Source organism: Scomber japonicus, chromosome 12 (assembly GCF_027409825.1).
Source record: "Scomber japonicus isolate fScoJap1 chromosome 12, fScoJap1.pri, whole genome shotgun sequence".
Lineage (NCBI taxonomy): Eukaryota > Metazoa > Chordata > Actinopteri > Scombriformes > Scombridae > Scomber > Scomber japonicus.
The window spans coordinates 25277571-25294168 of NC_070589.1; the positions used below are offsets into that span (position 1 = coordinate 25277571).

Below are 16598 nucleotides of genomic sequence, written 5' to 3' on the forward strand. Positions count from 1 at the left end.
CTAACCAGGTAAAAAAAGTTATTATTCAAAGTAGAGTGTTGTACATGACTTTAAACCTATGCAATTTAATGCCTATATTCACATGATGTGTATTGGATGAAATACTCAATTGGTATCAGTATCACTTTAAAGGGACTTGGATTGGTACTGGTATCATAATTTTATAAATGATACACAGCCCTAAGAGGGTGGTTATATATCAAAAGTAAAAATACGCCTATACTCACAATGGCCTCTTCTAGGGTGTTACTGATGGATAAATGTAAGCATGATTTTGATGTCGTAGGTGGGTGAACTAGATCTGATTTCAACGTTAATATTCTTGACCAAACAGATTTTAAGAAAACAATCAAAGCTCAAGATATCTCAATAGTAATAATGTCCTGGAGCTTTTGACCATATTATATGATGCTCATCAGCAGATGGAGTTTGATGATAAATTGTCTGGTCAGCTAATAATGACAATGCCTCATATTTTGTGCGCTGGTGAGTTTTTAATGTAAAATATTTATTTTAAATAAGCTATAGATGTAATAATAATAATAATAATAATAATAATAATAATAATAATAATAATGTAGATGAGTACTGTAGTAAGTGCAAAAATATCAGTATATTTTTAATTTAAAAAAAATTATAATAGAAAGAAAAAATATGCATTTACCTTACAATGGTACAGTGGGCTATGTACTCATTGACCTTTCACCACATTGTATTGTCATCTCTTTTATTCATTACACACTGTAACCTAATTCTCCTATGAATCAGCTGTGATGTAGTTATTGTATAGTGTGTGTAGTAAGCTTATAGCCACATTATGTCTTCCTCCTATTTATGTTTGTATGGGCATTAATGGGATATCACTGCATTAAATAATAAGTTTAAGGGGATTTTAATGTCTATTGTGAGCACAATGAGATCTGTATGATAATCCTATAATATTTTAACAGTGGCTTATACTATTTAGCTTTTCTCCATATGTCATTGCAGAAATTACTACAGGGTGTACATGGGGGGGAAAAGGGGAAAAAAAGATGACGTCTTCCCTGCTCTCTGACCCTAAAGATGTGAATGACATTGCACCCGACCACCCAGCGCGTCATATTGCGTGTATCGACCAATCACATTACAAGACCCGGTCCTTTCTGTTTGACTGACAGCCAACTAAACCAATTAGAGCTTTACAACGGGCATCAACGCCCTCCTTCACTGCGTGTGTATCCAATCAGAGCGGAGCAGTAATTACTAATTCATTACATTGCAAAGGGGAGTGACGCAGTTATTGTAGATCTATACTCCATGCTTTTTCATATGACCTGAAATAACATTATTTTCAAGCGGTGGACGTAAAATTTCCTCGTAAACTCAGCAAAGAAAGAGGGATCCCTTCTGTCATCTTCTGGCTGTATGTCGAATCTGTGCGCTCCTTAAATTTGGATGCCATTCCGGTTGGAGGTTGCGGTACACCCCGAGGACTAGATGCGATAACCACAACGAGATATGCCGCAGCCGAAATCACGAAAAATCGCCATCCTCGGGTACAGATCCGTAGGTGAGTTCCGATCAGACGACGTACAGGAGGAGGAGGGTGAGATGACACCTTAAGGGCCTTTTGGATGCGACGTAGGGGCTAGATTTCAGCGGCCTTTCAGGTCAATTTAAATCCATTATGAGAGCGGTTTACGCCTCCTATAATAGACTTAATTTATAGGGAGTGGGGATCTGTCACGCAGCATCCCGGAGCGGGTGAATGAGCGCCACCAGGTGAGATGTGGCCTTGTGCGTTTTTTGGAGGGGGGGGGGGGGGGGGGGGGGGCACGCACATGAGGCCTCCCCATCGAATATTCAAGATCCATATATTTTTTTACGCATCTCGTCTCTGGCGGACTCAATGATAACGTTTCCATCATTGACCCCAACCGAGCTGTCGTTAGAGTTCCTGCTGTGGTGGGGAAGGCCTGAAGGACCACCGGATTTGGCGCATGATTACTGGGCAGTTTCTTTTTTATTTGATCCAAACCGAACCAAAGAAGCGCAATCCGTATGCGGTAAAAAAAAAAAAAAAAAAGGATGTTCAGGATGGCAAGATGGCACACACAGATAGTACGAGTGGAGGCCCAGCCAGCATACCAGCACAAAAGACTCCTATATTATTATCATAGAGAATTGTATTGTATTTATGGCCCCCTATACTACCTACTATTGTTTTTCTAAATGTCCCATATGGCCTTGTGTTGTAATAAATTATTATTTGTGTGTTCATTTTTTTTGTAACACACATATGTTTACCCCTTTAATGTCTTGTCATGTTTATATCGAATATACACCTGAGCCAAAGAACATGGTTGATGAACAGCTGTTGTGGATAACTGCATTAAAAACTTTTAAGGTCTTATCTCATATCTTTCCACATTTGTAATGTTTTTCTTCCCTCTGAAGGATCTTTATTCATAATAATCCTTTGTATTTTACAGGAAAGTCCTCCTTGACAATTCAGTTTGTGGAAGGCCAGTTCGTTGACTCCTATGACCCGACAATAGAAAACAGTAAGTGGGGGATTATGTGGTTTGTTGCACCTTTATGTACAAACAGGGTCCCCCCCCCCCCCAAGGAAATTTTTATCTGAGGTTCAATTCTTGGAGCACCCGCTTTTCTCTCTCCTGAGGTTAATGTTGTATTTCATGAAAGTGTGTATTTTTTATGATGTTGGTAGAAGTGGTCTTTGTTTCAGGGAAGGTGACCCACCTCAGCTCTTTGTAAACTGACAAATAAATAAGGTTAACATAGTTCAAAATTCTACATTTAATATGAGGGCTTTACGATCGCAACATACAACCATACCAAAAAAACCCATTAAGCTTCAAAAGTAAAAAAAAAAATACATGCCCAAATCTCTATTAAGATGTTTGGAATCAATATTCTGATTTAGTATTTCAGTTGTCATGTAGATAATTTAATTGTAATCACATGACCTACCCAAGTATGGGTTTTCTATCAGATGTGGTCATACATTAGAATAATCATAAGGCTTTCTCATTATCAACATCTGTTTGACATCAGTTTATATCATTATATAGCTCATGTTGCATATTTACTCATTCAAACCTGGATGGATAGAAAGTGTTACTCCTCCTCTGAATATTTCACCATAGTTTATTTTGTCGGGTATACTGTATATGATTTGGCTGACAGACTCACTGATGAGACTAAATTGTTACCCAGCAGGGTGCAGTATTTCCTCCAAGCCGACATGTCCAAACACTAACTGATACACACTTTCCACCAGAAACTTTCTTTTGAGGAATGTTTCAGATATTATCTGGTGTACTGTTGGGTTGGAATGAAACCTTTACTGACCTTTCGTTTCTGTTAGCCTGGATGTCACTGGCTTATTTTATTGCCTCGCTTGAATGCACTCTGACTGTACAGGTTTGCAGAAGACGAGAACATTCTAAATACACATATTCCCAGACACTCAGGAGATTTAAACTTTGCCTTCAGGCTGTTTCTCTTTTCCCAACATGTTTGCTCATATACCATCCTGCGTTTCTCGAGTATGTGTGGTCTGCATCTATAAATAATCGCTGGATGGTTAACATAAAGCAAAGTGTCAGTGTTATCAGCAAGATGCTGCAGGCTGTGCAATCCCTCAGCAACCATTGGAGATAAAATGACCCATCTCCAGGCAGATATTGACATTCCTGTACTGAATGAACTCGGTGGTCCTATACAACCAGAAATGGATCCATAACTGGGTTGTGTCTCATACTGTATGTCTCAAGATCCGCAGACTAAACACTATGAGAGATGAAGGCTCAACTATTTATGTGTATTTTTTTATGTTGATGTAAAAAGAAATGTCTCACTCCATCTGTTAAAATGCTTCATTTGTCATTCCCAGTGGTTCATTTCCAATTTGTCTCTTTTTTCAACTGCAGCATTTACTAAAATGATCACAATAAATGGACAAGAGTACCACCTTCAGCTGGTAGACACAGCAGGACAGGTATGACTCCGTGCTGACTGAATGTTCATAATTTGATCTTGATTCTGCTTCAAACCTGTAACATTATATATACCAATTTTGTCAATATCTCCTTCTTTCCAGGATGAGTACTCTATCTTCCCACAGACTTACTCCATAGATATCAACGGTTACATTCTGGTCTATTCAGTTACGTCTAATAAAAGGTAAACTTCCCTTTTTTTTAAAAAAAACAACAAAAAAACAAACATCTCTTTAGTCCTGTTTAATGAGTTGGGCAGCTTACGGTATATGAATGCTGAAGAAGAAACTTTCCACTCATTTCTTCTAGCTTTGAAGTTGTACAAGTTATCCATGAAAAACTGTTGGACATGGTGGGGAAAGTTCAGTGAGTAGCTCTTCGTCTTTTTTTGCTGTCTGATGCATTCCAAGAAGTATGAAATATTTCATGCATGAATGACAATGTGCCGTTTTCTCTTCCTCTAATGCAGAGTACCCATTATGCTCGTCGGTAACAAGAACGACCTACATATGGAGCGGTACGTCCTGAAGCACACTCAAATTTTACATTAGGTTTAATATATGCCATAGGTATATATGGGCCAAGGCACTTCTTAGTATTCACCATCATTACTGTATAATTGATTATGGTATTGCAGGCTCTTGGTGGCACAAATGTAAAACTTCACAAGACCTTAAGCCTATAAAACACAAAAAGAAATACAAAGCAAAAAAGAAGCTGTTTTCCACCAAGCTAGTTTGTTTAAACTTGACTCAGTGTGTTTGTGTTAGCCGTGCAATTACACATGACTTATGATCAAGTCAAATGAAATGTTAATAAGAGCAAATTTCTCAGGAATTGAGGTCTGTGGTTTAGTTAGAATCGACACTGCAGCCGTACTCTGAAATATTGTGTAACCCTCACTGACCGGCTTCGTCTGCTATTCCTGTTTTTGTTGTATTTGTTGTCATTTTCAGAGTAATCAGTTGCGAAGAGGGTAAAGCATTAGCCGAATCCTGGAATGCTGCCTTCATGGAGTCCTCAGCTAAAGAGAACCAGGTACGATCATATTTACCAGGAGGTCAGGACGTATTTATACCTCTGTTTCAAAATAGTACCAATTTACATCTCATTTTAATCTTTGCTATAATAGTATAATAGTAATTGGCATGAATTTGTTGATTAAATAGTCCCAAAAGTTCTATTCTGAGGCTGTACAGGGAGTCCTCCTGAGTCTAACCCCCAGTACACTATCAGGTTGATCTCAGCTTGTGATTAAAAACTACAAAAAAAGTTTAATGTGGAATCTGTGTAACAATTTGAGGTCATGGGCTAGAGGGTCTAACAAAGAGACTCTGTCAAGTTGCATTATGGGAAATTGTAGGATCTAGTATTTTTGGAGCTTTACCCATACAAGGGACTAAAGTTGGAGATATCAAAGCCTCTGTTGTATACATTTTGAAAAATCTGTCTCGAAACAACTTTATGGACTTTATTAGTAAATTGAGTGATTTTTTATGATTTCTAGACAGCCTTTTTTAAGCATTATCCACTCCATGAATTTGTATTCTGTTGCTGCCTTGGCTTAAAGAGCATACACACATATATTAAATAAAACCGTTTAATTGGTGAGTAGTAAACACATATAAGTTTCTCTCCCTCTTGCCCATATCTATCAATATACTGCCCAAAGCAATTTTGCAGCCCCCAGAGGTTGATAAACTGTATTAGTAAATGTATCTGAAGCTACTACTAGACTGAAATTTGTAGAGCTATAATTTAAAGCTGCTGTATTGAATGTTTTTATATTCACAATGGGTCACAATGGGTCACAATGGGTGTGTTATATGAAAGGAGGCAGTCATGGTGATGAACCCACAGAGAATTATTACCCGACTCTGTGATTCTCTTCAGCAACACAAAGCATTTTAACATTTTTTTAACTCTTTGTGTTGCTTTACAGCCTCTGACTGTACTGTTTGGTTCACTCACAAGCATTGTTTGTAGTCTCAGCAGACAGCCGTTTTCAGCAAAAAAACAGCTGTCTGCCCAGCACTAAATAGTACAAAGGCAGCGTTAGCAACTAGCTGGTGAACATAGTAGAATACCTAACAACTAATGAGAAAGGATTTGGTGGAGAACAAGCCACCACAAACCAACTAAAAGGGTTAGAGTGAATATTGGACTGTCCATCAGTTGGACACAAGAGTGTGAATGTTCCTGCTGGATGTGTAGATAAGCTACTGAATCAACTTTATAACACAATAATAGTCTAGTCTGTGTTTACAGCTTGTTTCACTGCCCCCAAGTGGCTAAAAAATAAAGTAAAAAGTGTGAACCATCAACCACAGCCTCATAAAGTACAGCATCCTTCATTTATTATGCTTTAGATTTTTATCATTTTCATCCAACATAAGCTCAAAATATACAACAAACTCTTAAAAATTCTGTCCATTTTATGTCAGATGTATTTTGTACCATATCTATGTTGTATGTTCAGGATGTCAACCTGTCTGCTTCAAATCATGAAAGCAAACAGTATTGCTATATGCCCATAAAAACAACAATGTCTCTGTGTTGTGCCTAAAGCCAGTGAGGCCCCACTGGATCAATGTGTGTGTGACTGACATTGTGACATTGTCCTGTGGGTGTGTCTCTATCTCTCCCTCAGACAGCTGTGGAGGTTTTCCGGAGGATGATCCTGGAGGCAGAGAAGATGGACGGCGGCGTGCAGCCAGGAAAAACGTCCTGCTCCATGATGTAGAGCCGCCCAATCAACACACAGGACACTGCACTGGGATATCCCGTTACTTGAAGGCTAGCTGCCAGTTCTCCTCCACCTCAGCTGACTCCACCCCCCCCCCTCTCCCCACAGGGTCCTAAATATCCAATACTGTCTATTTATGGCTCTGATACCACTGTTATTTATCAGTATTTCCAATTCCCCATTGTCATCCTTGTTTTTCTTTGTGTGTTTGATTTAAAGGATGAGTGGTGGTTCCCTTGTCTTATATTTCCCACAATCCACCCCTCCTCCATCTCTGTCCTTGGCACTGATGCAAAACACAGAACATCATTTAGGTGTATCAGAAAAAATGTTTTTCCCTTTGCTCGGTAATGACGACAAACCCATGACTAAGGCCAGAGATAGAAGTGGCTTGATGCATCTTTGCTTCCCATTATGCAGCTCCCATATAGGCAACAAGCAATTCTCTGTTTAAATAACACGAGATAAGAGAAAAGTCATGTCTGCCATGCGTATGCTCTGAAAATGGATAAGTAAACACGGTACGTTTCTTCTGATACATCACCAGTTGTTTGGTCCCTCCAATATATAACTCTTTTTCTACTTCGTCTCCACGCAGTACCCACATCTCTGTCCCTCAGTTTGTTTTCATAGCAGTTACTGTCAGCCAAAAATCTGCATCCATTTTCTAATGTTGAAAATGTTGTACAAATGTTTTTGATTGTAATCATTAAAGCAAAAAGTGGTTATGTAAAAGCAGGCTTGAGTGTGGATTATTGCTCTGATAATGTGTAAGGACGAGCTTATTCATTTACCACTTTTTCAAATGTAAATTGAAGTGTTGTAACTGAAGTGATAAAAACATAGTAAATACAACAGAAGCACAAATTTTAAGATGACGCAACAAATTGAAGAGGGTGTAAGATTCATGTGCAGGGTGAATAATGATCTAATGATTCAGTGTGAAGCAATACAGAGCATAAACGTTTAACTCCAGTCTTGTGTGTTCCAGTTTTATGTTGCATAAGACCTAAATACTGCCTCTCTGTGTTTTCTTTTGACTTTGGAACAGTTAGCAGACGGCAAACAAATACCTGCATGAACAGGGTTCATATTGCGTAAGACAACCAGAGCTGTGTTGTGCTCCTTTGCTGTACTAGCAGGAATATTTAAAAACTTTTGGAAGCCAGTGGAGACACTTTAAAACTGGTGTGTCTAAGTATGTCCAGTTGTATTCATCTTTGTTGGGAACAGCCTGAGATACTTTTTAAGATGACTTGAAAAAGCACTGTTACAATAAAACAACCTGTTGGGAATGAAAGTATGGATAAGTCTCTTCTTCTACATCTTTCATAAACATGAATCCTGTGATTCCTGCTATTTTTAGTGTGATAGAGGCAGGCTTCATTACTGATTTGATTTGGCTGTTAAAGTCAAAAGAAACAACCGCTTATTCTTTCCAGGCGTAAGAATATGAACACGCACATGCTCTTTTTACAGCTTTTTTATTTGTCTGAGGAAAGGGTTTACAGAGGAACAAGTAGCTGCTTCCAATTCATGTAATCACAGTTGGTTGAAGTGCCTTGCTCAGAGGTACTCTAGCACAGTTTTTTTGTCCAGATGTTAACATTATTTTGGAATTAAATGTAATAGGTGTTGCACATGTCATCGCTACAGCACTTGATGTCCATGTCTGGAATCGTCTCCAAGATCCCGCAATCATACAGAGAACCGCATCTCTGGAAATGGCCATCTAGGAAAGTAAAAAAAAGAGAGAAAGAAAATGTTGACTTTGAACATAAAAACTTGAGGTAGCTTGAGGCACATGATTCAAAAACATTTGACAAACATTTTCAGTTTTTGACAAGCAGTTGACTTTCCATGTAAAATTTCACAATCCTTTACTTGAGTGAACGTTTCCTTTAACTTCTCTATGATTTACAAAAAAAATGAAAACCTATTCTGCTGCTCATGTTGTAATGAAAGAATAACTGATAAATGACCCAGTCTGATGACATATCTGAGTATGGTGAGAAACTCACTTTGGTGCTTTGCAATAATACACCTATTCTTCCCTGGTTGACAGGTCTCCACACTGCGCTGACAGGTTCCTCGACCCCTCGACTCACACCGGTGGCATTTCAGAGCTTCACCTGAGAACAGAAAGGTTAAAAAAAAAAATCCTTCAGTCATTGTGTGCATGTGTATCTGATTCAATTCTGCAGTTCTGTCCTATTATGATTGATATGCTTCGTGCAAGAATCTAGAGGCAATTAGTATTAGCGTGTTATTCGTAAGGATTGTTTAAGTCTACTTAGATATTAAAAATGTGAGCTGTAGAGGATGATGTTCTTCCTTCAAAGGAAGTCATTTGTTTTTTGCATAATTACTTTAATCTTTATGATTCCTACTGTCTGTTATAAAATGAGGGGGAGGAGGGAGGGGGTGTATTTAAGTTATTAAGAGGTCTGCTAAGACTGTGCTCCTGTAGATGTAGTGTTAATCAGTGGAGAATCAGTGACAGACTCACCAGCTGTAAACAGCAGGGCGATGGTTAAAGCCAAGACCAACAACTTCATTGTTCTTTTCAATGCAGCAGCCTATGAGAGATAAAGCACAGATTTGATGATACAATATGTGCAGTGCTATCAGCATTCAGTGTGACATACCTTCTTTTTAGTCTATTTTGTAGAGCTGATTATCGGATGATTTTCAATCTATAGTTTTATGAATATTTTGTTGTTTTTTTTTTCAATGTGCACCACACTACATGCACACTCATGAACACTGATGTTGACATGTGATGAAAATATAGATTTACAGAATAAGAAAATGCAAATTAGAGAATTGTATTCATCAAAAAGAAAGAGCTATTTTTGCTTGTACTCACCTTACTGGTTTGTCTGTCTCGGATTCAGCCAATAACTGAAACCTATTCATCCACTATTCCCTCTTTTTATACCCGTTCATATTTTATCCTGTCATGGTAACGTCAATTTAAGTGGTGTGTCACTAATAAGTCTATATACTTAGCACCTAACTTGCCCTGGGTACACTGTGTTCAGGAGTCAAGAGTTTCAAAATGCTCAGATTCCTGAATTATGCAAGAAGTGTCCACCATTAAATGTTACAATTCAGAATACATACTGAAAACACTCAATTGTTGTCTTGTTCAAATACAAGTATGGTTTCCTAAAAAATACAGCAGTAAATGCTACACTATGAAATCATTTTTAATGCATTTTTTAGTGTATTGAAGCAACTAATCTGTATGAAAAACCAAAAACAAACAGTGATGAAGCCAGAAACCAACAACAAACAAACAACTGATGAACAAATGGACTGACATGAGCTTACATCAAAGTCCATGTATTTTTTGTATCTACACACCTCAAGCAAATGTTTTCCACCACTCATGGCAATTCATGTTTGTTTATTTTTTAGTGTGATAGAGGCAGGCTTCATTACTGATTTGATTTGGCTGTTAAAGTTAAAAGAAACAACCACTTATTCTTTCCAGGCGTAAGAATATGAACACGCACATGCTCTTTTTACAGCTTTTTAATTTGTTTGAGGAAAGGGTTTACAGAGGAACAAGTAGCTGCTTCCAATTCATTCAATCACAGTTGGTTGAAGTGCCTTGCTCAGAGGTACTCTAGCACAGTTTTTTAGTCCAGATATTAACATTATTTTTGAATTTTAATAGGTGTTGCACATGTCGTCGCTACAGCACTTGATGTCGATGTATGAATTCATCTTCAACATCTCGCAGTCAGACAGAGCTATGCATCTCTGGAACTGGCCATCTGGGAAAGTAAAAAAAAAAGAGAAAGAAAATGTTGACTTTGAACATACAAACTTAAGAGGTAGCTTGAGGCACATGATTCAAAAACATTTGACAAACATTTTCAGTTTTTGACAAGCAGTTGACTTTCCATGTAAAATTTCATAATCCTTTACTTGAGTGAACGTTTCCTTTAACTTCACGATGATTTACAAAAAAAATGAAAACCTATTCTGCTGCTCATGTTGTAATGAAAGAATAACTGATAAATGACCCAGTCTGATGAAATATCTGAGTATGGTAAGAAACTCACATGGTTCTCTGAGGAACCTTGCAGCAGCACATCCATCCTTCCCTGGTTGACAGGTCTCCACACTGAGCACACAGGTTGCTCCAGCCTTTTTGGACATACACCGGTGGCAGTTCAGAGCTTCACCTGAGAACAGAAAGATACTTTTTTTTTTTTAAATCCTTCAGTCATTGTGTGCATGTGTATCTGATTCAATTCTGTAGTTCTGTCCTATTATGATTGATATGCTTCGTGTAAGAATCTAATCTGGGGCAATTAGTATTTGCATGTTATTCATAAGGATTGTTTAAGTCTACTTAGATATTAAAGATGTGAGCTGTAGAGGATGATGTTCTTCCTTCAAAGGAAGTCATTTGTTTTTTTGCATAATTACTTTAATCTTTATGACTCCTACTGTCTGGAGGGGGTGCATTTAAGTTATTAAGAGGTCTGCTAAGACTGTGCTCCTGTGCAGCAAGGACTAATAAATGGTGAAATCAGAACCTCCGTGTTGCACAGCAGCAGAGGTAGTGTTTATTCAGTGGAGAATCAGTGACAGACTCACCAGCTGTAAACAGCAGGGCGATGGTTAAAGCCAAGACCAACAACTTCATTGTTCTTTTCAATGCAGCAGCCTATGAGAGATAAAGCACAGATTTGATGATACAATATGTGCAGTGCTATCAGCATTCAGTGTGACATACCTTCTTTTTAGTCTATTTTGTAGAGCTGATTATCCGATGATTTTCAATCTATAGTTTTATGAATATTTTTGATATTTTTTTTAGATGTGCACCACACTACATGCACACACATGAACACTGATGTTGACATGTGATGAAAACATAGATTTACAGAATAAGAAAATGCAAATTAGAGAATGTATTTATCAAAAAGAAAGAGCTATTTTTGCTTGTACTCACCTTGCTGGTTTGTCTGTCTCGGATTCAGCCAATAACTGAAACCTATTCATCGACTAAACCCTCTTTTTATACCCGTTCATACTTTGTCCTGTCATGGTAACGTCAATTTAAGTGGTGTATCTCCATTAAGTCTATATACTTAGCACCTCACTTGCCCTGGGTACACTGTGTTCAGGAGTTAAGAGTTTCCCAATGCTCAGATTCCTGAATTATGCAAGAAGTGTCCACCTTTTGTCCACAACGCTATATAATTTATGAGACTTTTGCAAATATTTATGTATGCATTTGTCTAAAATAAAGATTTGTATTAGTTGGATTTGTACCTTGAGAGGACAAGAGGATATTAGTCTATGGTACAGTATGTTTGCTCTAGGTGAATGGGTCTGACCCATATAAGGTTTGATACCTTTGGCTTAGTGCTCTTTATTGAGCGTCTCAACCAAAATTCAATAGATTCAATACAAAGCATAAAGTCTGAAATAACTTGAACTGGTACTTGACATGGGTCTTATGCAGGAGAATGAAACTGCCATCCACAAAAGATTTTCTTTAGTGCAGCAGAAATGTTATCTCCATGAAATGTTACAATTCAGAATACATACTGAAAACACTCAATTGTTGTCTTGTTCAAATACAAGTATGGTTTCCTAAAAAATACAGCAGTAAATGCTACACTATGAAATCATTTTTAATGCATTTTTTAGTATATTGAAGCAACTAATCTGTATGAAAAACCAAAAACAAACAGTGATGAAGCCAGAAACCAACAACAAACAAACCAACTGATGAACAAATGGACTGACATAAGCTTACATCAAAGTCCATGTATTTTTTGTATCTACACTCCTCAGGCAAATGTTTTCCACCACTCATGGCAATTCATGTTTGCTTTGTTGTACTCACTTATCTTTAAAAGTCGACTCAAGTGCAATAAATAATGTCTAATTTGGTGTTTTTATCTCTACTGTAGATAGAAAGAGGGGGCTGCTGTCATGGAAAACTGGTTTTATCTGTTTTGTATCCTGCTCCGCCTGCTTAACCTTAAAACTCAAGGTCTTTGATGTCACGGCTGAGAGTCTCCACCCGGATTTTCATGGGTCAAGGTCTAAACTGATCCAGGGATCGTCTCTGGATCAACAGCAGAGGAACAACAACAGAGAGGTTCCTAAAATAGAAGCTGGAGGGAAATCTGTTTGTGAGTGAGGAATCTCACCCTGATGCCATCAAAACTCACATCCAGTGACCACACCTCATTATTTCTACATGTTCCCAGTTACTCGCCCCAACCAGACATCTTGTTCTCACTTGGTCATTCGTATCCTTTCACCTCTGCCCTAACCTCCCCTCTGTTTGTTATTCTCCTCGCCTGGACACAACCCAAATATTACTCTGCAACCGCGACTCAGTGCTACATCACCCTCAAAGCCCAATCAAAGCAAAATCTCTCTCAACCCTATTGTTCCGCCCTCCACAGCCAAACTCCAATATCAGCACTGGCATATGTAAGGGAAACTGTCCATGAGGCAAAATGTCTAAACCCCCCATTGTTGTGCTTTTGTTGCCTCAGCCTCGCGATACCACCATGCTCTCTGTCGGCCATATATATCTGGGTGGCCAAATTTTTCCACTCTTAGACTGTGTGACTAGTGTGGAACAGCTAACAGTGGAAAAATGTCTCAGTACTCAGGAAAGGTGAGTACCACAGCAAGGGGTTCGATGCAGCAGTACAACCCTCCCAACACCACCAACATCACCAACATGTCAATGCAAAGGCATCACAAAGACATCAATGTAGTTGATTGGTACAACCTCAGTTTTTTTAAAAGAGGCAAAGGGCATGTTTGATATCTTTCTATCTGTTATCCCCCCAAAAAACTTCACTTTCTGTACAAGTTTCTGTTGGTAGAAAACTATTTTAATCTTGGCTGTTTTGGCAATATAGATTGTGTTCTATGAGGGGAAATGTTTCACCGGGAGGAAACTGGAGATCTGCAGCGACTGTGACAACTTCCAGGATCGCGGCTTCATGAACAGGGTCAACTCTGTCCGTGTGGAGAGCGGGGCCTTCGTCTGCTTTGACCACCCAGACTTCAAGGGCCAACAGTACATTCTGGAGCACGGAGAGTACCCTGAATTCCAGCGCTGGAATGCCCATAATGATCACATGGGCTCCTGCAGGCCAATCAGGATGGTAAGTGTGTATGTGTGTGAGACCCCAGGGACAGACAAATATTTGATTGGTATAAAAACAAAGCCAGACAGGACTGGCATATGTGTGGGCTCATCTGTTTTTCAGACAAATCAGAGTAATAATTTCAACAACTATGGTTTCTAACAAGGGAGTACTTACAGGTCTTACAGGTTTTCACATCATTGACACTGACAGCTGAAAGAAAAACACACATTTAGAGCACTTCAGACATAGACTGTGGGCTTATACATATCACCCCACACATTACATATTTAACCTTTAGAATTCTATAGGCACAAGTGTTACAACACACATACAGTCTTTGTCACATATAGGAGAAGGCCTTGGTGCTTTGCAGTAAGGTGAAGACTAACATTGTTGCTATGACTCATCGAGCCGGCATGTCATTATCATCCCCAGCATGGAGAGCACTACAGGATGGAGCTGTTCGAGGGAGACAACTTCTCCGGACAGTGTGTGGAGCTGTGCGATGACTGTCCATTCCTGCAGGCTCGTGGCCTGACCAAGAACTGTATCAACTCCATCAGGGTTTATGGAGATGGAGGGTATGCACAGTATCTCTGCAAGGGATAGTTGACATTTGATTTAACCAGTGTGGAGAACATAAGACTTGTGCTTGACTGTTTTAGTTTACTGTAATTAATTGATGGACTGTATTTATGTGTAATTGATTGCTTGTGTGACCCTATCTAAATTGGTAATGTGTAAGTTCAGACCAGGCAAGTATCCGACATATTCATCTGTGAGGTATTGGCCCCCATCCCAGTACAATGGTGATGAATGGAATTTTAACTTTCCCCATTATTAGGTAGGAAAGACACAGGCAGACAGGAGATGGGGGGGAGAGAGGAGGGGGATGACATGCACACAAAACAAAAATCCCCAGCTGGACTTGAACCAAGGATGTTAAACCTCCTCCATTGAAGAACTGATTATAAAAGCTTTAACAAGAGCAGATCTATCCAGACACAGTGTCCCTGTTACTCCAGACCATTCATATGGGGATAACATAGACATAGTTTAAGATTAATTCAGTACCACTTTGGGTGCTGTATAGAGACATTTAATAAATAACATTATGTAATAGCATCATGTTCTTATAAGCAGGTATACAATCATTAATCTACAGTACTTATCAGCAAATATAACTTCTCCTATGAAGAGATATTTTATATTACTATATCCAAGTATTACTATATTGTCATTTTTATCTGTTTATACCCCAACCACCACCTAGGTGTGTCCACATGAGGAGAAATTGTTTTTTTCAGCAAATACATTTATAAAATCTGCTTACAACTAAATTACAATGTGTTATAAAGCATGTAATAACTGTTTATAAATGCTTAATAGGAAGACTTTAAGTTAAGTATTCACAAAGCATCACAAGCATCACAAACAAAATTGGGCAAATAAAACCAAAACATAGTAAATATAAGCAGGCGTAAGTATGAACATGCCCTGATAGTTCATTTTAGATGTAAGCCAAGTCAGATAGACCATTTTCTGAAATATGTCTTTACCTGTTATTTCCTGACTTACAATAGATACTGCATATTTATATTCTTACTTAATATATTTTTCTTTTTCCAGCTGGGTTCTGTATGAGGAGCCTAACTACCGTGGCCGCATGTACATCGTGGAGAGAGGAAACTACAGCACCCACATGGAGTGGCAGGCAGAGAACCCCAACATCCAGTCTGTTCGCAGGGTGGCAAACTACTTCTAAAGTATGTCGGTGGCAATGTGACTGAAGGAACGAGATCAGCCGCTGAGGAAAAACGCACTACCACTCTATCAAGTAATCACATGCTGACTCTGTGGGGCTGTAAATTAATAAAAACTGAAGAAAAATGTTTGACATTGCTTGTTGTTTTATTTTTGTACTGATTTATTCAAACGCTGAAATAAAGTAGTGATCCGACACTATCTTCAATCTTATTTCCATTTGTTCCCCCTCCTTTTATGCTCAGCCAGTGTGAAACACCCAACTTAAACATCATATTCCATTGTAGAAATGGCTAGAGGCTATGAATCAGGTAATTGCTTTCTATTATACACCATGACGACAAAACCTTTAAGAGCCGTGCTTTTCCCCATACTAATAGATCCATTACCAACTTACATGTAATATTATGGACACCACTGAACATCAACAGAGATGATGATGATGGCCATTTTATTTATCAGGGAGGGGAAATGAATATTTTATATGAACAAACTTGCAGCTCAGCAATCAAAATAGCAAAATAGTTGAATTACAAACAAAATAGTCACCCAGCCTTTCGACACACTTCTCTCATATAAGAGGCAGTCAGCAGTTAACAATAGAAACTGTATGTCTTCCCCACACATACAGTGCATTAATCAAAAGAAAAAGAGAGATATTGCACAGGTAGAAGCAGTATCTGCACCTGCCAGAGGGAGCTCTGCTACCATCTAGTGTCATTTATCTATTCTACTGTGAAGTCATGATGCTCACCTCAGGGTTTCAAATTGACTTGGGCTCTAGATGTTTTGGATTTTGCCATGTGCACATAAAAAAAGAAGAGCCCAAAACAGAAAATCATTTTTCATATTTTAAATCAGCTGTTAAAGAATGTTTCTCCTAATTCTCCTTTTGGTTTTTATCAACCTTGAGTTTGTCCAACAAGTTTA

General features: G+C 38.5%; 3 protein-coding genes across 3 annotated transcripts; 2 read left to right on the forward strand and 1 right to left on the reverse strand.

The window, feature by feature from the left end:
• Positions 1-1271: 1271 nt before the first annotated feature.
• Positions 1272-7488, forward strand: rheb (Ras homolog, mTORC1 binding). Its single transcript, XM_053329860.1, has 8 exons — positions 1272-1552; positions 2475-2546; positions 3939-4006; positions 4109-4191; positions 4317-4373; positions 4477-4524; positions 4964-5045; positions 6658-7488. Exons 1-8 carry the CDS (start codon positions 1501-1503, stop codon positions 6748-6750), a joined length of 555 nt encoding a protein of 184 aa, XP_053185835.1. The 5' UTR covers positions 1272-1500; the 3' UTR covers positions 6751-7488.
• Positions 7489-10280: 2792 nt separating this feature from the next.
• On the reverse strand, positions 10281-11812 carry ly97.3 (lymphocyte antigen 97, tandem duplicate 3). Its single transcript, XM_053329861.1, has 4 exons — positions 11729-11812; positions 11371-11440; positions 10830-10952; positions 10281-10538 (listed from the first exon to the last, which is right to left on the reverse strand). Exons 2-4 carry the CDS (start codon positions 11417-11419, stop codon positions 10432-10434), a joined length of 279 nt encoding a protein of 92 aa, XP_053185836.1. The 5' UTR covers positions 11420-11440; positions 11729-11812; the 3' UTR covers positions 10281-10431.
• A 1587-nt stretch (positions 11813-13399) lies between these two features.
• Positions 13400-15810, forward strand: LOC128369688 (gamma-crystallin N-A-like). The gene is made up of 4 exons (XM_053330767.1): positions 13400-13519; positions 13671-13919; positions 14340-14485; positions 15534-15810. Exons 1-4 carry the CDS (start codon positions 13400-13402, stop codon positions 15667-15669), a joined length of 651 nt encoding a protein of 216 aa, XP_053186742.1. The 3' UTR covers positions 15670-15810.
• The last annotated feature ends 788 nt before the right edge of the window (positions 15811-16598 follow it).

Coding starts and splice junctions, on each gene's coding strand:
- rheb (XM_053329860.1), top strand. CDS start 1,501: ATGCCGCAGCCGAAATCACGAAAAATCGCCATCCTCGGGTACAGATCC. Junction 4,374..4,476: donor GACATGGTGGGGAAAGTTCA/GTGAGTAGCTCT, acceptor CCTCTAATGCAG/AGTACCCATTATGCTCGTCG. Junction 5,046..6,657: donor CCTCAGCTAAAGAGAACCAG/GTACGATCATAT, acceptor TCTCTCCCTCAG/ACAGCTGTGGAGGTTTTCCG.
- ly97.3 (XM_053329861.1), bottom strand. CDS start 11,419: ATGAAGTTGTTGGTCTTGGCTTTAACCATCGCCCTGCTGTTTACAGCT. Junction 10,953..11,370: donor CGCCCTGCTGTTTACAGCTG/GTGAGTCTGTCA, acceptor TTCTGTTCTCAG/GTGAAGCTCTGAACTGCCAC. Junction 10,539..10,829: donor AAGGTTCCTCAGAGAACCAT/GTGAGTTTCTTA, acceptor TTACTTTCCCAG/ATGGCCAGTTCCAGAGATGC.
- LOC128369688 (XM_053330767.1), top strand. CDS start 13,400: ATGTCTCAGTACTCAGGAAAGGTGAGTACCACAGCAAGGGGTTCGATG. Junction 13,520..13,670: donor GGCATCACAAAGACATCAAT/GTAGTTGATTGG, acceptor TTGGCAATATAG/ATTGTGTTCTATGAGGGGAA. Junction 14,486..15,533: donor AGGGTTTATGGAGATGGAGG/GTATGCACAGTA, acceptor TTCTTTTTCCAG/CTGGGTTCTGTATGAGGAGC.